Source organism: Plodia interpunctella, chromosome 10, assembly GCF_027563975.2.
Source record: "Plodia interpunctella isolate USDA-ARS_2022_Savannah chromosome 10, ilPloInte3.2, whole genome shotgun sequence".
NCBI lineage: Eukaryota > Metazoa > Arthropoda > Insecta > Lepidoptera > Pyralidae > Plodia > Plodia interpunctella.
Genome location: NC_071303.1, coordinates 4,337,473 through 4,359,696, shown reverse-complemented (window position 1 = coordinate 4,359,696; position 22,224 = coordinate 4,337,473). Strand labels below are relative to the sequence as shown.

The following is a 22,224-nucleotide window of genomic DNA, read 5'->3' as shown; positions in this document are numbered from 1 at the left end:
AATAATAAGATAGATTTCTCATGTAACCAATGATTTGTATAATCGAGTACAATTTGATATCTTGTTTTATCACAATTATTTGGTGTCATTTCAATCATTTGGTGGTGTGAGTACGTCGTTCTTTATTGATATTTCTATAATTTGTCCTCAGATGTTGTTGCTCAGATGTTGAATGTATTCCTAATGTTCAACAAACAAATACACAACAAGAAAACGAAAAATAGTAAAAGGGAATAATATAAATAATAATAATAAATGTCCTCGAATTTTGAATTATATTTTCTCATAATTAAGTAGATATTTTGAATTAATATGATGTGTGTGTTATCCGGGTAAGTAACATTTTATAAGATATTTTCATCTTAGAAAGAAAAACCAAGGATAGCTCCACAAAAACTTATGCCAAGTGATCTATTTTTCAATCACGCAACTCCTTAACTCCTTAAGCGGGGTAACAAGCATTTTATTTCCATTCAAGTATCGTTGCTCTAGAAATAATTGAGTAGAGGCAAAAATTAAGTGCAATTAGATGAGGCCACGGTACAAAATATTGATTATACAGACGTGCCCTTTATTCAGTGACATACTTATATAAATATTTTTTTATATGAGACGTTGCTCGATTTGCAATACCTGTAGAAGGTAACTAAGTTATATAAGTCTGGTGACTTGCATGGTTGCAATAAAACTACTGTATACTTAGTTTATTTGCCAACTAATAGTAAAGCAAATAAATTAAGTTTACAATGTTCTAATTGATCTTGCATATGTCTCTAGAATTCCTGAATTTTATCTCCTATTGAATAAAACAATCGTAAAGGAATATGCAAATGCATGATGTTTAAGGCTGGTGACCAACTGCATAATTGATAGGCTATCTACGTAAACGCATAGTCCACATATGCAATTCCAAACAATAAACGTATTCGCATAAGCACTCACTATTTAGACTTTTAGGCTAGTCCCATGTGAATTTTTAAAATATATTTTATTGATATTTCAAATAGACACTCCATTATTGTTTTTAAACAAAAAGTTAGAACGATACAAAACAAAAAAAATTGAGAAACTGAACTGCTTCTTATTTTTGTTTCCAAAATAACCTCAAATGTTACACAATACATTCGTGATTATTACAGCCTACATTCTCTGTTTACGTATTTATTTATTTTCCGTATTCTCTTTACTTTGCAACGCGTGCAGGCATGTTAGGAAAAAGCGGGGAATGCGCGGGATGCCGCTACGTGGCGAGCGGAATGCCGAGGTCGCTTCATTCGCTCCTCAACGGTTTTTACCACCGTCCTTCAATCCGGGAGGATTAACCGTAACTTTGTTTGCATAATCTGAGGTAAACCTTCGTCCAAAAGTCGTCGTACTCTCGTCTATTTCAGCCGTCAAACAGTAATGCTTGCTGTGTTCTGGTGTGAAGAAGCAGACGCAGAGTAACTAGGCCACAAAGTATGCAACCCGTGTGACATCTGGTGTTGCAAGCGTTGATATGCTCTGATGACCACTTACCATCAATCAGGTGGGCCACATGCCTGTTTGCCTACTTGGATGTATAAAAAAAACATATACACACAACATTTTGTATCAGAAATTCGAACCCAAGAAAGTAGAATGTATGTCTACAGTAAATATAGGTAGAGTTTCCTATAATATATTTGTTTATTATTTTGACTAATAAAACCTTTCTTTTTCAGGTAAGTTGAAATCACCTCATGAATCTGCGCTACAACATTTAGTAAGTTCTTATATCTTGCATCTATAGAGGTATTTCATAACTAACTATAAATACTCACAAAAAAAATCCGGGTTCCTTCATTATAGTACAAAATTCTCAGTTAATTATTTTTTCAGTTTACAAAAGTCAAGCCATAAAAATTTATTAGCTGTTTGATCTAAACCAATCCGCTTTAACATCGTTGTTGCTAACCGCGCCGTGCGTCCGCGCAATATAGTCTGAGAGCTGACGATCTTTTTACAGTCGTCATTTTGTAAGCCGCAACATTACGCGGACCCAATCAATGCGCATATTAGGTGCCGAAGATCTCAAGCATTGTTCTGCGCTTGAGTGAGTTAGTGCCATTATTTAAATGTTCCAGGTACGCATGTAAGATACTACAAGGCTACAACCACACTGACTATTGGATTGATGACCGTTAAAAGTTTATATTAAAGTCCTGTTACAACTTAATTCATAATAAGTTATCCTTATATTTTGTATTACTTAAAATGATAAATAAATTCTAGTAAATAAATAAAAAATATATATAATAAATTCTAATAACAAAGATCTAGTAAATAAATAAAAATCACCAATAATTAAAAGTTGTCACAATAATATTATGGCTATATATTTCTTATATTATATTTCGTCACTAAATAAATAAATCTATCTGACATTTATACTCTCATCGAAATCATCACAGCTGTGCTGTGTGACTAGGTTAAGGGTTAAATTAATAGCTACAAACTGTTAATTAATAGCTATAAGCTGTTAATTACATAAAATGAAAAGATTTCAATGTTACAATGTTTCAATGTTACAAGCACACCAATCGACTGCTGTCTCAACCAATTACAATTGAAGGTATGCAGAAGGTTATTGCATGCATATAACTTTGATACAATTGTAGAACATACAACCTTTTTGATACACACCTACAATATTTTATACCTATTTAAATAAATCTACTATTTTATTCCATAATCTTCCTGAAAAACCATTAAGCATTTGTATACATAATAATAAAAAAGGCTAATACATTAAAGGCAATATTGCCTTAAAATATCGTACCAAAATGGAGATACACTCGAGTGGAGAATTGTCATTATTTCGGAATATAATATCGAAGTCGAGCGTCAGACGTTGAAAAACCACACACGACTTTTACGGCATCGGAGATGGTTTATGGGGCTGTCAGTCAGATCGGTCGATTAACATTCGAAAACACAATTAGTTGATGCATTTACCACTATGTTGTGGTCGATTGTGCCCTGAAAGCTGCTGTTGTGAACGAATTTAGGTTTTAGGATTCTTATCACTACATAGCAAGTCGCTCTCCACGTAAGTTTGTTTCTAAGCTTTCTTCTTTTAAACCACGCGTAGGACTTTGATGCAGTATTCACTGCTATTTAGACAACTAATTCCTAAAGGTAGACCAAGACCAACATAGACCAAGTGCGAACCGGGCCGGCTAGTAATTTATAATATCATTTAACTATTTCATTCTGCGATTTTACCTATGTTTTATAACTAGTAGCTATTTATTTTCGTACTGATTTTTTATTCTATTTATTATATCGTACTTATTTATTTAAAGCTTATATGATTTATATATATTGAGATTCTTAATTTTTTTGATCAAGCTGTTATTTAAGTTTCAAGATTAACATTTAATAAAGCAACAACCATTTTCATTTTAAATAATAATTATTGCACATTTTACTGCATTGCATGTTTTATAAATCAGATTATTTATTAGCAATATAACGCATACGCGATCAATTAAACGCGAAATCCGAACAATAGTCGGAGAGCTCACATAAAGCCTTACGACAATAAAATATTAATAGAAATGCACGTGCGTTCATTGTCAATAAATTACCCAAGTGACATAGCAGTAAAAAAGTATATTTCTTATGAGTGAATGGGAGGTTGAGGATCGTCGGATGTGAGGTAGCCAATAAAAGTGGCTCGTAAAGTCGGACGCAGACTGCGTGGCGGGAGACGCGCCGCGCCGCAAGACTAAAATAATGTGACGCCATCTTGAATTTGCATTCACGTGTGTGCAACTTTATGTAATTACAGATGCATTCTTGATTTAGAAAATGCATACACGATTTTGTTCTATAGTTATTAGTCGCCTATTATTTTTGCTAATACAATTAAAAAACGATTTAGTAAAATAATTTAATAATATTTACGTAAAAATTTTATTACAACTCGATAAGTAAAATAACATAACTATGAAATTATTCAAAATTAACACTCCTCTATTAGCTATTAATATATTTATTATAATTTTTATTGTTTCTAAATATATATCTGAGAAACAATACCGCCTGATATGGATTTCTCGAAACATGGAAATATGCGATTATCATAGAGACCTTGACGTATTAAAATCGAGTCGAGACCAAAGTCGCTAAGTGTATCATAATGTAACCCACGAGGAATAATAAAGAGGTAATGCGGTAAAAAAATGGTCTTAATTTAAATATGAATGTGCAATTTTATGATAAAATTGGTAGAATGTTTACATAATACAAGGTGACTGCATTTATAAGTCTGTAAACAAAATTACAATTAAGAAGCTGTTAAATAAATTACTGCAAGACTCGACTATGAAAGTTTTTATGGTGGTGATATTCTTAAGTAAATCAACAATACGAAAATCATCTAAAAGAAATTGCTTGAAATAATTCGGGATAAAACAATGTCGTTGCAACAAGGAATAAATCTAATAAATATGTATAACAATTTGCTTTAAGTTTTCTAATAATTCGCGCATACATAAATGCAAGTGTTCCATCCAGCGATAGTATAGTATAGTGGTGGGAATAGTATCTGTACGTACGTACAGATACTATTATATGTGGTAGTACAACCTTAGGATCAATTTAATACTTGAAAATAGCTTGTGGGGCTATTTTCTTTAAACTTTGAGCAATGACGATACAGATTAAAGGTTCATTATCCCCAGCCCGCTCCCGCCAATCCGCCGGAACTTGGAAATCTCTCGAAGCCGTAAGATACGGCAACCGCCCAGGGCGCTGCTTATAAAGGGGCGCCTAAGGTTTGTGAATGAAAAATGAAGTGTTGCGAACCATCTTTGTGGTATTTAAATGCTACACACACTAGATGTTCCCACATCACTATGTATCGCCGTCGAGGAATCATAGACTGAATACAAAAAAGCGCGCAGGCTTAACTGACGACCGCGTTAGTTAGAGTTGATAAACCTTTTTAGGTTGCAGAAGGCCAGTCTAGAATCACAGATAAGGGGCGTCATAGAAATTTTGCCCGTGGCATTTTTATTGCCAATCGACGCTTAGTCATAGCCTTAACGCGGCTCAAATTCGAATCGGAAAACACTGGAAGAGCATTTGTAATTCATTTTGACTCCGCCGAATCATTTGAAAATACTAGAAGCGTTAGTAAGTCATGCGACGACATGAAAATTGTATGAGACAGAAAAATTCTGGTGTTTTTTATGAATGTGTTGTGCATTGTGATTTGTTAATAATAAATAATATCTACGGCAGTCTATGTAGTGACATCACTAACATTATTCGTGTGTATAGGAATGCCACATTCACAACATACATCGTATAATTTGTAATATTAGTTTGACATAAATTGCTTGGTCTGTGTCCGATGCCACTATCGACAAACAATTTCCCGAAATTGCGACATGCATTCCTGGTTTTGTAATAAAAAGCTCACGTAGAAACTACGCAATGAACATTCAATCGCGGTAGCTGTCTGAGTTCGCTGATAGTGTAAAGCGAGCACGACATTACCTTCTTACGAGTCTGTACTACGGCCAAAGGTCAGGGGACTTAAATTAAATTAGATTGTATAAATAATTTAGGAACACGACAGTGGATGGACGGCTTGACGCATCATCTTTGGAGATACGATCGCTGACCCGCGGGACCTCTCCTTCTAATCTCACGACTAATCGATACCAGTCTTGTTTCGTTCCGACAAAAAACATGTAACGCTTTTAATTAGATTATATTGATTTATTGTCTTTAAAGCAAACGGACGATAGACTGAAATCATTAACGTCTACCTATTTACAGAGTAGAAATATTTTAGCCAATAAATTAGATTTAAGTAATTTCCATGAAAATGATAACTGAACATAAATAAAGGAAGAAGATGCAAAATACTATGTTGAGACATTTTTACATATTGCATAAATATTTTTTTCCCGTTATTTCTCATCCCGTGATGAGCTATATCAAATTTCAAAAGCTAATACCAATCCATCTAAATTAGTACACCTTTGTAATTTCAAACATAAACTGTTAATTCCTATTACTTAGCAATAGAGTCTAAAATGTGTGTAATTGTTAGCTTTGTCGGGTTTTTGCAAAAACCAATAGATTAGAGCCGGGTTGCCTCACAATAATTAACAATTCTTCGTTAAACAAGCCGGAACGGACGCTTTGTGTGTGCCGACAAAGGCAAAATGCATGCGTATGCAACATTGCATTCCGTTGGCAACTCCGCGAATTGCAACAGGCCTGAGGAGTTTAATTAGTCACGTTGGTAAACGGCTGAATGCATAATTAAAGCTGAGACTATGAAAATAACCTAACAATCTCATGTATGTTGAACCTATCATAATAATGAGCCTTTCAAAATAATTACTATTTTTTTTAACCTCAGCCGAAATTAGGCACATCAGCACGTTAGTTCGTGGAAGTATACTTTCCTAAGAAACCTAATACAAAATCCGAAATAACAACATATAATTTGTCAAGTGTATATTAAGTGTATGGTATTTTTCAAAATTTTCGTTTGAAAGTGAATTGTCAGAGTCATTTTGAGCAGTTATTAGATCTAAACACTATCGCCGAAAATTTGTTAAACAGTGGCGAATTCGAGGTGCAATAGTAGTCATTCCTGGCGCTCTTACAAAGCTCACATACAAAACATGTGATGTACTTTTGCAATGATTCGCGTCCGCCTCCGTCTTTCTTGTTTGATAAAAAACATACGTATATTTATTTATCTTGTTTGATAACCTTTTCAATAAAAAAATTTAACACAACTTTAATAACAGTAAAATATACATGTTTCGTATTTTTTAACTTAACTCGGGTTAATCATTTTTGATTTGTGTATTTTCCGATGATCCAATGTTTTCCTATGAGTAAACAATTTTTTTTATCGGTTAATATCATTTTACCATATATTTTCACTTTCATGAAAACTGCATGAACGCACGGTCAAGACAAATAAGTTACATTAGAAACGAAATATTTAAGAGAACTTCTTTTAAATATAAATTAGCGTCTCCCGAGATTAAATCACTGAGCTATGGCAAAAATGCGTAGCTTGAATAAACACTCATCAAGATTTCAAAGAATCAAATATCTACCGAAAGGAAAAAAAACCGAACCACCCAGCTTTTATTGACAAAATTCTCATGTATTTGACGAAACAATAAGACACGTCCGTCGAACCCCGATCGTGATCCATAAAGCGCGAACTTAGCTAATGAAAAGAAAAAAAATATAAGTACATTCATACAAATGTTAATATCCCAGCCAAATGTAAAACAACTCCAATATCATCTTTATTTCAAGTGTGATAAAGCTTAGGTGCTGTTACAGATGTGTAAATAAAGATTTGTTTTTATATCTACCTGCGCGCGCTTCGTAGCTTATTGTTGGTCTAGGTGAGCAGCGCAGCCGGCGGTGGACGTAGGGTTGCCAATCCTTAATTGCGAACTGTCATCGCTATTCAAATTCAGGGCTGACATAAAAATATTTTCAAATAATTAATAGTTTTATTTTAATGTCTACAGAAACTAAATTTTCCTTACTTTACCTATGTATTCGCTAATATTACTTTTTTTAAATGTTTCTATAGTGGTTACTCTTAAATTATTTTTTACTTAATTTTTCGCATTTAAAGCTAAAATTGCACCTGTTGCACAAATGAAGGAGTTGCTGTTTCTTAGGTATGTTTCATGATTTTTCCTATGTAATGAAAATAAACACATACTTACCTACTAACATTTGTAAGATAAGTGTGTAATTTTGAAATAAATTTACTATAGCTGCTTGTATTATTTTTTTCTAATTTGCCATAGAAAAACACGAAGGGCACCCCTAAATTTAGTTCATACACCTTTTAACAAAAGATCTAATAATTATTATTTTTCATCTGCTACGTTTTTGTCACAGTTATCAATCAACGCAAGGGCCGGTGTTGCGTCTCTTTCTGTCTAATGTTTTACATTATGCGTTTGTCCCTTTCATTTACCATCCGATGTAATTATGTGAACACCTGGGCGCAAAGAATGTCGCACAAAGAGACGAGTAATGACGCCCAAATCTTAGATCGGGAATATTCTGTTACCCAGAAAGCCTTGGTTCATTAATTATGAAACACAATATTCTTTTCATTTTTCTTAAAATTATGTTCGAACACTGTCATATTATTTGATAAATCACCGTTTACTCTCTTGCGCCTTCTGTTTAAAGTAAAAAAAAAGACACGCGTGTTTTCTAAAATGTGATCGGCTTATCGCTTTTCTAAGAATTTTTATTAGTATTCAATGTTTACGAGTAATCACTTGGGACTAAAAGGTGATAATGTTTAACTTTCTTGAAAAAGAAAAATATATAGTTCGAGTGGATACACGTAATCCAATTTGGCTCTGTAGACAGTTAATATAATATTTAGTAACGAGGCTGTTTTTTAAATACCTATATAATTACCTATATTCGGGGATTCAAAAATCTATCCTATGTAACGTTTCCTTATATATCTAAAATGTAAACAAATACACTGCTTGAAAACACGCATGTTTAAACGGCTTAAAAATTCTTACAGCAGATGTTAAGGCGAAGTTGCAAGTTTAATGAAGAAATATAGCTTCAACTGATAAGCGGAGCGATAGCCGTCCCGCCCCGGCTTGCCCCGGTATTAATTATAAGTATTTATAAGTCGAAGTATCCCGCCCTAGTCTGCGCTAACTACTTCATTATCTGATGGTCCCGAACAATACTTTCGCAAGCATAAATTATGGCATGCTATTTATTCTGTTGCATAGTTGTACAGATTATACTTAATAAGCACGCTTTGCCTAAAGCGCTTTTGGTTATTTTGTTTTCTAGTTCATTAAAATGTAGCTCTTAAACATAGTATACAACTTAGTTTATACAGGAAATAGTACGATACGTTAAAATTATGTATTTTACTACAATGTATCGAAAAACTATAATTTATGATATGCATAATATAGATAATAAAGCTACACGTGGAAGAAGCCAAAACCATATTTTTTAGATTTTTTTTGTCTGTCTGTATGTTAGTTCATGCACCACGCAAATGGTCTAACTTAAAATCTGGTTTATATTTCATCGTGATACGTTGCTTAGAACCTGAGATATTAACAATAATAATTTATGAGCGGACGAACGAGATAAACGCGGGTGAAGCCGAGGAAAAAGCTAGTTATTGATATTGAAAGTATTTACTACTTAGATATATACAACATCTTATCAAGGTGTTAACTAAATTACAGGAATACAAGACTAATCTCCTATTTTATCTTTCTGGTCAAGACGATGAAAAACCGCAAAAAATCATTGACAAACATCGCATTAGATAACGCGCATCCTCAAACTCATCTTCACGCATTCCTTTTTGCAAAATTGTGACGTGTGACCTTCTAATAAAGTAGTTTTTCACCCGGCAGTCCATTGATGAAATTTCGGCGTATTAAATTGAAACTATATCGGCGGTCAGCAAATCCTATGTGTTTATTTAGGGCGCGCCCACCCTAAAATATTTATTTTATCTCGGTTTGCCGAAGTCAATAGTTTGTTTCCATTTTACCCAGTGGAGATAGGATCGATCTGGTATAATTTATGTAGTTATTGGCTTGGTGTTTGCTTCGAAGATATGTAAAACAAACATCTTCTTAGCTCACTATCTTGATCAAATATGTTCGCGGAATCATCGTGGCCAGTACGAGGTGTCCCATCCTGTTTACTTTGTCTTACTGGCTAACTATTAGAGATATTGTTCCTTGAAAATATTGTTTGACTTTCATCTGGTTAGGTTATAATTGATACGATATACAGCACGAGGCATTTCGATAACAAATTTCAAAACTGCATAGTCCAAGGATCATATGTAACTCAATTTAAAAAAAAATGGCGCTTTACCCAAATAGCCTGTCAACCGTCGCTGTAAGGATGCCGTGCGAATTAGAGTTAAAGGCATAAAAGCGTACCCTGGGCAAACGCTTGACGAAATCAAGCCAGCACTTCTTGGCTTTGCCCTTTCTGCCAGAACCGGCCGCCTGTCTGAAGTCAACCCTCAGCGGGAATGCTATCGTTGTCTATCAGCTATCTAGGTTATGTGCTAGGCGCCTCGTACGTCATCCTCAAGAGGATACGGAGCGGTGCTATTCTGGGGCGGAATCACACGCCACCATTTGATCTGGAAAGGAACAAACAAAAATAAAAAGAACGGAAAGGACAATTTAGAAAATGAGGAATTAGGGTAGTCCATTCTAGTAAATGTCTCTCTCTCTGAAACATTTTCGCCTCTCTAACGATTTGCCTAAACGAATTAATTTTTCTCGTGCCATTAGGATTATCACTACTGACAATGCAGACTTTGTTAATACTCCTTTGGTTCTACGTTTAGCGACAAAATAACTGTCTATGATTCGCGGAACAACGCCAGAAAGTAAGTTTTCATTTAAAAGAATCAGCGTTGAACTTTAAATCTTATATCAATAAGGTAGATTTTGATTGAATTTCTGAAGTTTTAGAAGCAAATGAAATGTTGTCATTTTTGTAAATAGAAATTGCTACCTGAACACGTATGCATTGTCTTCAAACAATTGTGGTTCGAATCTCGAATCTCAAGGGACCTAATCCCATAACAAATGCTTTTTATTTTAAATCCATGACGTAAGACAAAGGACATTTCTTTGTCTTAGGATTTGTTCAATATTTTTTTGTTGAGTTGGTAAACAAAAGTACAGTAAATTTTAGGACATTACCTGAAGAATTCTAAGAGGTTTATGGCGCTCATAAATCTCTAGATGAAGTTAGAATGATCTACAAGTGCTACAATATAACTATCGTATTTGGCACGAGATCAAACTTTGACCTCTTTGTTCTTTAAAACACTATCAACAAAAACTATCTGGACGTTGCATTACCTACCATGTTATATAAATAACATGATAATACAAGTGTGTCACTCTATCAAACCTCTCAAAATATTCATATCTAATCAAATTGAGTTACACACATGTATATACATACATGTATCTCCAAGAATATATCAGTAAACAAGCGGCTTTAATACAAAAGCATCATTAATATTTCCATAAAATATAAAGGTTGTTGCATAAAAATGTAGTAACTGACGACAAATTTCCGATCGATTTTTTACTAGCAACATCAAAATTGAGTACTTACAGACACAATATGCCAGTACCTAATTTATCCAACTCATCAAGTGGTTTTTTTTTCGGGTTCAAATTCGCACTCCGCTACACTCGCGCGCAGCTGTCGATCTTAACAAATGACTACCACTGATAACCCCCTATTCAGCGACTTGTTTTTCTAGTGCTAATGTTTTGTGTCTTTGTCACACTTAAATGTTTGCTCTACCGAGAATCGATTTGATGTAATATTCATTCGAAATAATATTAGCAGTTGTAGATGTATAATAAAATAAAAACGTTTTGAAAAATTAAAATTAAGATTCTCCCACATATGAGCGTTTTCTTTTCTGGTTATTTTCTCAGCCGTTAAGCGACGGAGCCAAGGAACTGCTTTTCTAGACAATTGTTAACCCTCATAGGATAGCTAATAATTGTCTGAATTGGAGGATTCCTTGAGTTTAGCTTATTTATATACAGTTTGCTTCCTAAATTTAACTCGGAAATTAATTTGGCCCATAGGTTTTTTCAACGAAAATCGTAACAGACTTAAATAACTTACTGAATTCTAGTTGTTTACTCGCTTGTTTCTTATATCACAACCTCAGGTGGTCACAGTATTCAGAATAACAAACATTAAGCTACTGAACTTTCTTTTAACTTAACACAAACATCAATGGAAACTATTGTTGTTACGGGTTACGGAGAAAACAGAAATCGTTGTTCAAGATATTTTAGTTACTTGATATACTAATAATAGCTAAATAAACCAAAACGCCCTACTTGAAAAATGAAATGCCATATCACTGTCCGTCTGTCCTGTTACAAATAATTAATGGAGGAAACTTTCTCAATACCTAATATTTTTTTAAGCAAAAAATTGGTATCGTCCATTGATACAATCCATTGTCAGGAGCCACCCCACGCCTCACCTGTAGTGAATGGCCGAAGGTACAATGAAAAATGTAATTTTTTTCTCTATGCCCCTTTTGTCGGTGGCAACACTATATTTCACGTGGAACAATTATCATTGTCTTTGGCACCTCGGAACACTGTGGTTGCTTATAGTTCACAGATTCCTTTGTATTTGCAAGATTTTTATGGGTGCCGCCTTTGTTTCTTTGGAGAGGTTCATTGTTTAGATCCTCGCGGGACATTGTCGAAGATTTATTCTGTTCGTGTTTTAAATCTCCCTCTACAAAGGTAGAAATGTTTACGTTTTGCTTGCATGATTTGCAGAATCCAGTCATATGTTTAATAAAACTCTTCAAAGCTAAGGGTCAGCCATATTGTTCTATTGAACAAGTAACTTTTTGGGTTACACTCGCACAGTTACAGGTTTCACACGCATTTACGTAAGCATGATGGGTTTAATTGCAGTGTCATAAATTATTATTATCACAAACACAATGCAATAGAATATAATTATAATAAATCGTTCCTGAAGTAAAATGTCGTGATTATAGATTCATTCAAAGTTGTAAGGTCAAATAAATGTTTTTTATAACATTTATTTTGAATTCAAGTAAAAAAAACATCAAAAAATATTATCATTACTTTTTTCTGACATAAAACAGTTTCGAATTTGTCCGAGCTATAAAATATATATGGGCATGAAAATGAAGGAACATTAACTCAATAGATTTATTTCAATTATTGGAAACGTTAAAAATATATTAGCAAGAGGAAGTCAGGATTTCGAAGCGATTTAATTTAAGCTACAATTTACGATAGCAATAAATAACCCTGTCGTATCGACGCTGGTCCATTGTCGCCATTTTTTAAAACCATTAAAAATCCTATCAATGATTCCCATTACAATGACAAAAATCGGTTGCAACCAATACCCTCTGATAATATCGTCATCTCTTTTTTACACACGAGAAAAGTAAATTAAAATCTGAAACAGACGTCACACGCACGCTGCCTGAAATTAAAACGCGTTACAAATTTCTATAAATAAGCAAATAAATTGCTACCCGATCAATGTGTATTGTTAGAGTTAATGTTGATTTATATGAATATTCATGTTATTTAATTTCATATGTGGTGTTGAATTTTTATTGAAATGCTGGTTAATATATTGATTTAATATTATTTAATAGATCAACGTTAACGGATGCGTGCGTTGGTGATGCACCCAACATAAACGAGATATGCAAACTTGAAATTTCAAACAGGTATTGTTGATAATTTAGTAGTTCTCGAGATAAATAAGAATTTAAAAATTGAATATGTTACATATTATAGTATTAACATTGTTAATAGATCATAGAATATCAAATAATTCACACGAACGTGGCGGAGTAAAATTTAATCATTATATTTACAATCACAACAAACATGTTTATAAAGAATTCTAATTAGGTAGCTGTTACATTTGTACTAATTAGATAAATTCTTATGAGAATCTGATACTGAACAACACCAAAAGGGATAACGCATAGTGTAATCATACACCATTGTCAGAGTTTGAAAATAATGCAAAATTATCGATGCATTGAGAAATTAACAACTCATTAATAAGTTGGTGATGAAATAAATTAAAAGGAATCGATTACCAAAATCTGCAGACGGATGCTCCCTGCAGTGCCATGTCTAGGAGCGATTCATCGTCAAACAAACAAGCTTTTTAAATGCTACCTAACTTGTCTTTTTTATATCGCTATTTGAATATTTCCACCGTTCCGGCGGGTTCGTGCCACGACACGGCCCCGGCTCACGTCACGTGAAAGATATTTATAAAAGAAAAGCAGTGTATCGCCGATATAGCGTTATTTCCAATTTAATGATTGCTAATACCGAATCGAAGACGTCTGCACGTGAGGCCGACGTTGTGCCGCTTTGCCGAATTATGTCGTGTTGTGCATGACAGCGGTTAAATTATTATTGCACAGTAGCGCCACCTACTTCTTTTTGTCAAGTGTGTTATTTGTAACGATGGTGTCAGATTTCATTCAAGGCGCTTAGAAGCATCTGACTTGACTTTTGCTACTACCTATCGCCACTTAGATGCTCCTAGGTACTGCTAGAGAGATTTTTTATTTTGAGTTCAGAGCGTTGACTTGTAAACCAACTTACTACTGCATAACTTTTTAGATTATTAAGCAGAAATATTTTTTAAATCGGTTATTGTTTTAAGTTCTTGACTCAAGTAAAATCTTGTATATTTAACCAAATCTAACATAATAAACAAATATATATTACGTATCTCTATCGGTCCGCTTGGCTTCAGTAAAACCATAATAAAAAAGTAGCTTATGTTACTCTTGAAAGTTTCGTCTATCTCTGTGCAGAATTCTATCAAAAACGGCCCGAGTAGTTATTGAGTTTATTTATTTAAATAAAAAACAAAAATATAAATATCAAATTATTAAAGATAAGTATAAAGAACAGAAAACTAATCTAACATTTCTTCTAATAAGTAAAAAATCCCCACGAAAATCTTAAAAAACTTAAACAAAACCATGAATCAGCGTTATCGTGCAAATTTAGCATGATATAGCCAATGCAAACATTTAAAAAAGGAACAATAAAACACCCCTTACCCATAAACAAGCAGCTACTGAAATGTTTCACCACAAACTCTAAATAAAGCCGTATCGCTCACCATAAACACAGCTAGAAAAAATCGCGAAAAAACTTCATCAACAGAAGTGACGACGAAAAAAAGTCCCCGCAATCACATGCAAATGTCGCCGCGCGACTGCGCTCATTACGCGTCTATAAAACCATAACAACAGTAATTACGAGCACAATTAAAAAAAAACTTCGTCAGCACTAACAGTCAGCAAGTGTGACGAAAACCGCTTACTGGGAGCACCCACATAGTTTGTTTTTATACGTTGAAAAAACTCAAAAACGGGGTCGCCACCGTCTTATGCAAAAAAGTCCTTATATATTCACCCCTCGCGAATTCTACGCTAATGAATGCTCCTCGCTTTTTTTTTCGGCACTCGACTCAGTTGTTTTGACGGATCGCAATCTAGCCACTAATTGCTTTTTCCTTCTCCGGGTGCGCGTTTTACCTCGCTAAAATTACGTTTTATTAATTGAATAATATTAATGATACTTCCTCCCGGCAATCAATCTTTAATGACGTTTTTATTCGTTGCCGGAGTGACGCCACTCTCACTTCCATCGAGAAGTTGTTTTTTTAGCTGCGATCGATGTTAATTACGTGTCTAATGGCTCCCGTGATACACTTCCATTAATAATAATGTCCGACGACAACATCCCGCTCTCCCAAGATTTAATAACTACTCGTATGAGATTAATAGTGCATCTGCGGCCGCGTTATTATAAAAATATAAGCCTGTGTGCAACCGTCGCTACGCATTTCTATCATAGACTATCTCAACTGGCACCGAATATATAGAGGATAAACTATGCATTTTTATATCGTTAAGTGTATGCAGCAACATATCTCCCCCACCTGAATAATTTAAAATCTGAATAGCTAGTAATCATAAAAGCGGACAACCGAAGCAAAATATCTCATTAAAATGCGTTACTTCATCTAAGCGAAATTAATACTAAAATTCGCGACAGCTGCTCCTCGCAATCCGAGCGCGAAATGTCAAAAAGTTTGTCTATGGCAGCTAAACAAATCTCGTTTCCGAACGCATAAAATGCTGCTTATTGTTCTCTGCCTATATTATAACTGCTTTTTATTTAGCCATTTTATTTTATTATGATAACGATTTTTTTCGCAATGATTCCGAGCTTTGGTATAATTTCTTTTGTTCCGCACGCTGATATTGTTTCCTTTTTGTATTGTTTTTTTTATTGTAGTGTCGCGGTGTTGCCTGTTGTTCTGGTGATTTATTCCCCGCGCGGTAAAACAACACCCGTGCGAGTTACGATTAGCCGGGTAACGTAATATCTAATTACTATGTGCGGGCACGTACGGACATAACTCGCTTGCTTCCTCCACCCGATGTGGTTTATGGAATTGGATCCTCATATTTCGGCAGTCTCTCGGTGCTCATAGTTTTTGTCCGTGTCTTAGTAGGCATATTTTCCCCGCGTAATCTGATATCTTTACTGCGTCCCAAGTAGCACTTTGCTCCCGAAGTATTGCCAATTTTTAAGTGCGCCGTCCTCCACAAACAGACCTGTGGGTGACTATTTTTTCCCCCTCGAGACGGGAGCTAATGTTAGTAATTCCAAATTCAATCATCTCAAACAAAGGCTTTCTCTCGCGTAGCTAAATGGCGTTTTTTAATCGGATATTATAATTAATGTTCCTTTTGTCGCGTGCTGACGTGCCCTCGCGCGAACAATGGGATTTCTAATAGAAAGAGATATAAATATTTTTTCTTCGAATCCAGAGGCTACCTGATGATAAAACACAGGCGACAGTCGCTGTCCGGACCGAATTAAATTAAAGTTCTTTGTTTGTTTTCAATGTACTTTGACACTAGGATTAAAGGATCTGCATTCATAATACTCGTAATGAGAATAAAATATGAGGTCTATAATAAAATTCAACTTGCCCTTCTTATTACGCCAAAGACCTTAGAAGGTTGCGTTTTGAGTTAGCCCCGATTATGACTATTGTAGTTAATTTCTCCATTCAGTGAGTGTAATCGTCTCTTATTTACATTTCATGTACACGCAAGCTGACATCTGTGATTGCTACTAAACGCGCATAAGTAAGTACGAAAATATTGACCTAAGTGGGATCAAAATTGATTTTGACTAGTGAAATGATCGTGATAGATAGAAAACTAGAACAAAATCTCTCTCGTGACCCTTTGAAGTCTCATTTAATCGAACATCCTTGCAAAATTCAAATTGACGTACATTTTTTATGAATCGAGCGGGCTTTACCCTCTGGCCTCACGAACCCTTCTTCAACGCATACATAAAAAACGCTAATAGTTAAAATGTGTAATACGCGCGTGTACTAGGCATTTTTTTACTTGTGGGTATAAGGAGCGAGCAATAAAAAAGTGCATTATATCACGGTGCCCTCCCTTCATTATGTGACGGAAGGGTCATACGAATGTGTGCGCTAACACCGACACGGATCTAGGCATGTGTGCGTCGGTCACACATTTTAACAATGTTGCTAAAACGACATGCGGTTTTTATAGTTTTCTCGACAGAGAAAGTAATAATCACTGAAAATGACATATTACTGGAGGCAAGTGTTTGTGATTTGCGATATACGCTCGATGCAAGCAATTTTTTATTAATTGTGATTGTTTTCCTATTTTTTATTTTAGGTAAGCTTAAAGACACGTTGGGTTTAATAACATTGGAATACGTACATTCAATACACATGTTTTTATATTTTTAAAAATAATTTATGTTTTCTTTCATTTTGAATTTGTTGATAAGTATCAAAGAGAAAAGATGTTAAATTGTAAAATTTTGTAGGAAGAAATTAGTAACAATTCAAATGTTTGCTAAAAATATTTACGAATGTAAACATTATGAAAGGACTTCCTGTAGTCTTATGATTATTTAGTCTTTTACAGCTTCGGGAGGCTACAACTCAATGGTATTATATTTTATTAAAAAAGGTAATATTCGCTACCGACTGTTGTTTTACCCAGGCTCCCATCGATACTTCACCCCAGCGTATCAAATCCATCCAAAATTAACAAGAGTGCAGTCAAGTAATGCATACCGTGACCTCTGTGTATGTGTGAGTGACATGTCAAACTCAGCTTGCTATTGGCGGAAATATTTACACCAATTTGCACTCACGCAATCATACCGATACAAGACTTGTATTCAAAATTCAAATTCTTTTGTTTTTTTTTTTATGGGTTTTAGGCCATAGAGCATCAAAAACCAAAATCCGCTTTTATGTTTTTCCCTCTCCACTTAGCACGTACGTATTCTTGACGACATTAAGCCAGAACTTTTAGAAAATTTCAATTCAGTAGCTATTTATCAACGACTGCACGTGGATAACAATGTCAATACTGTTTCTAAAAGAATGCGCCATGAAAAATTCCGCAATAATATTGGACAATTTCAAGGCAATTTTTCCAGTTGCAATTTAATTTAACATCCATATCTCATAAAGGTAAGGTGAACATAAAATGTTTCAAATTCAATAAAGTCCAATCCGAAGGTATAAACAATATAATATTAAAGTGTAGTAAACCAATATACATTAACCGGCCGCGACGTATAGCCATTCCACGCCATAAAAATAATCAAATATATTCGTTCCATCTCATTTGACCGTCTTAAACGATTTCTCTCGTCCGTCCTTTATTACCGAAAACATAACTCCTCATTTTCTTTTTTTTATCCCCTACTTACACCCCGCTTCGGACGGGGCCCGGGGTAACTGCATAGTTTTTATGTGTTTTTACAGATTCTCCCGAAGAAAATACGTTTCGGTTGCTGTAAGCGAATTATATTTTGGACCAATATCGTTACTATTATCATTCTAAATACTTAGAATTACCAAAATGATTATTAATGTACTTATTACAAATAGTTAAACACGATATAGATTCAAAGCCCATTGATTTCTAAAACATTGATTTTCAATTTTATAAATCAAAGGGTTTTAAATAGATTCCTGTGTTTAAATCAAAAACAACATACCTGCATATCTATATATCTCGAAAATACTGAACAAAAAAATCTATGCTTTCTCTTCTATTATCATCATAAGTAAGTACGTTCCGAATACACTTCTACCCTGTATCAAAAAAGGCATTTTCCTCTAGCTATGTGTAACTGACAGGAATACATAATAACACATTGTTTCATTTGCACCCGCACATAAAGTGTTTTATCAGTTGGGAGCCCACATATTGCAGGGGGACGCAATTTTTTCCTCGTATAATGCGTTTAATTTCCTTTTTCCTCTTTATTTATAGTAATCCCTTTATAAGGTGATTACGGGAATGTGTTTTGGGTAGTAGAGAGCGCCGCGTGGGGCCACACATATCTTTTTGAGCTTAGTAAAAACAAACGGTGTTTTCGGCCAGTGTTTCGAAGAATTTGAACGAATTATTTCCTGTTTCTGACTAAATACTTTATATTAGTTACATTACTACCGCTACTTTTGAAAACTTATTTATTCGTTTCAGAGATACGAGATAAAGCGCGTTTTCGCGATTTATTTGACATGTGTCTAATAATAACTATGTGATTATGGCGCAAAAAACAATATCCATGCATGGATTTTTGACCATTTGACAATAGCATTGATGTTATGCTATTCACTTACTATCAGGTGACTCAATTTCATTCATTAAATAAATTCAATAATACATGTAAAATATGTTTTTTCCAACACTAATGAATCAGATTTGTAATAAAATATAATTCACATTTTTTTATCACAAAACGAATGAAATAATTTAAAATGCATTTGCGTAGTTTCAAAAACCGTGCATTTTTAATGTCTATTTTTCAATGGTAACAATGCTGTAATCAATCCAATAAGATTTTTATCTTATTGGATCAACAAAGCTGGTGTTTGTTGGCCAAATGTTTGCAAAACACCGACCCCTGTCCACGCCAGCCTTGACCCAATGTCATCAAGTAGGTATTTGTTGGAGTGTTACTGCGCACTTCGGATCACAGCCACGTGCGTGGATCTGTCATTTGTAATTTAAAATTGTTTTTTTCTCCAAAGCCGATACTTATCTTGGCCGAATAAATATCTCCTACGCTGAGAAATTTAAATTCAGAGCGTAAATTTTAAAAAGCTAATTTAGGTTGCCAATAAGCTCGTCGTTGAAAAAATCATAATAAAACTGTCTGTCTGTCTGTCTATCTGTCTGCCTGTTTCGCTTTTACGGCTAAACCGCTTGAGCGATTTTGATAGAATTTGGTATGTATGTAGTTATCCTCGTTCAAACATAACCTACGTACTTTTCAAAAATCATCCCCCAAATGACTATAATTGGGCGTGAAAGTTTGTCTGAAAATCATGCCTTTCGCAGAAAAAATTCACGCGAACAAAGCCGCGGGTAAGAGCTAGTTAATAATAACAGCAAAATTTTACCCTTGTTCTAATAGTTGACATTATTTTAATTACTCAAAAGAGAAAGAGTAGCAAACTGAAACATAACATTTTAAAATTTATTTTATATGTAGGTACGAGTGTTTTGATAAACGAACGTAATATTTATAACCAAGTTATATTTAGAAAAGACACCAAAACTTAAGATTTTTCCAACTATCTCAAGACTAAGCTAAGATAAAAAGAATATTGAAATCAGCCTTGTTACTACACCCTCCCTTTGCATATAATTGCATCTTTTTGTCTGAAAAATGCGCGCCGCGAGCACTGATTTACGCGTAGGTGCAATAATAATACCATCTCAGAAAAATATTATTCAAACATACAAACTCTCGCTCATCCAAAAATGCACTTTAACACCGCTACATATGATTCCTTTTTCGCCAGCAATGATATAAATGAAGCATATTTACTGAAAACGTTGAATAAAGGAGATTGGGGTAACCACCCTCGCTTTTTTTCGAGGCATCTTTTCCTTAATTTATATAGAAATGTTTGGTCTCATCCGACGCCTTTGAAGTAACGAGCTGCAAGATAAAAGTGAAATTTATTTAAATTCTATTACTACGAGTCATCTAATAAGTGCTTTGACGGAGATTGGGATTCTAATAAGACGTATGTTAGAGAACTTGTCTAAATGAGATTTTAAATCGAATCAGCCCACATATAAAGGGTTTTAATTTTAATATTAAACGTAAATAAATATTTTTTGGCTTGTGGCTTGACTTACTTAAAGACATACTTTATCGAAATTATACTTCATACTATGTTTTTTTTACCTAAATATTTTTAATTGAAAATACTTACATGTCGAATTCAAGACATAAGTTAATAAATATTTCATTATAAAAAAATAGTAACTTGAAATTAAAATTTTCAAATCTATTCTTTATTAGATACCTATTTATGCAGCACAATGGCAGGCACAATAACCTCACTTCATAAGAGCTCTTTCATTCCCATCCTTTTATTGAACCACGACATAAAATTCAAATAATTCTGAGCGTAAAACGCGAAAAGGTAAATATTTACAAAAACTTCACACTTTGACAACGTCCAAATCTTTATTTCGCGGGAATTCGTGCGATGACTTTCTTCAGCGGGGACCGTTATTAAAAATATATCCTCTGTTCCCCTCCGAAAGAAACTTGACTCATAATAAAGGCCGGCATAATTTTTCCTTTTAAAACTTTTTGATTAGATAAAATAATGGGGAGAGGGGGGCCACGTGGGCGAAGGACCCCGCGGCGGCGCCCGATATCGGCTATTCTAATTGTTGTTTTCACTGACGATGTTTACACTGCTTTGTAATTCGGAATTCGTAAAAATCGGATACTTCGTTAGTATTTTAAATATCGAAGGAAAATCTCCCCTAATTACCCGCGTTTGAAGTTTGAAAATCGTAACCCTCCAAATAAGAATCCCTCTTTCTGTATCGATTTAAATCGATTGAAAAAACATCGACAGTGAGTTTGACATGTCGTTGAGGCCACGCTTTGTGCTGTTTGTGCTGTCCGCATCACCTATTGCTATTGATTGATTTTAATTTACTTTGTTTGCGTTTGCACAATATATTTGCAAGTTGACAAATGCTTCGATCTCAGGGCAAACAATCGCCGTTGAATGGGTTGTAGATATATTTAATCAAATTTTGTATTTTTACTTTTGCTTACTTTTTAATGTACTTAAATAGAAATATAAGTCTAAAAAAACTTACTAAGTATTATTTGTATTATTTACTTAATCATCTATATTATACAATAAGTAGTATCTTTGATGAAATTTGTTAATAAATTGTATCCCTAATAAATAATGATTCCTAAATAACCAAGCAGCAAACAAATTAAATCTACCACAATATTGAATGAAAAAAAAAAACAAAACATAGATGACCAGCGAAAAGCATCACGTATATAATATCAAAATGGTAGTTTTTAACAAAAACCCACATATAATGACTCCCTAAACATGAAATGTCGCGGCGTGGATAGAGCTAGGGTTGTCCCCTGCTTTTTTCAATTTAAAATTGCGTCGCACACAGCCGCGTCCGAT

The 22,224-nt window shown here is 34.2% G+C and overlaps 1 protein-coding gene across 2 annotated transcripts in view; it reads left to right on the top strand.

Annotated features, from left to right (window-relative positions):
* zfh2 (Zn finger homeodomain 2) overlaps positions 1-22,224 on the top strand; it is a 120,115-nt gene that overhangs the window by 80,300 nt on the left and 17,591 nt on the right. The window contains exon 5 of one of the 2 annotated variants that reach the window (XM_053750565.2): positions 16,787-16,819. The exons of the other annotated variant lie outside the window; for it this stretch is intronic. Coding sequence (XP_053606540.1) covers positions 16,787-16,809 — 23 coding nt within the window. The 3' untranslated portion in view covers positions 16,810-16,819. The remainder of the gene's footprint in view (positions 1-16,786; positions 16,820-22,224) is intronic. 2 annotated transcript variants of the gene reach the window in all.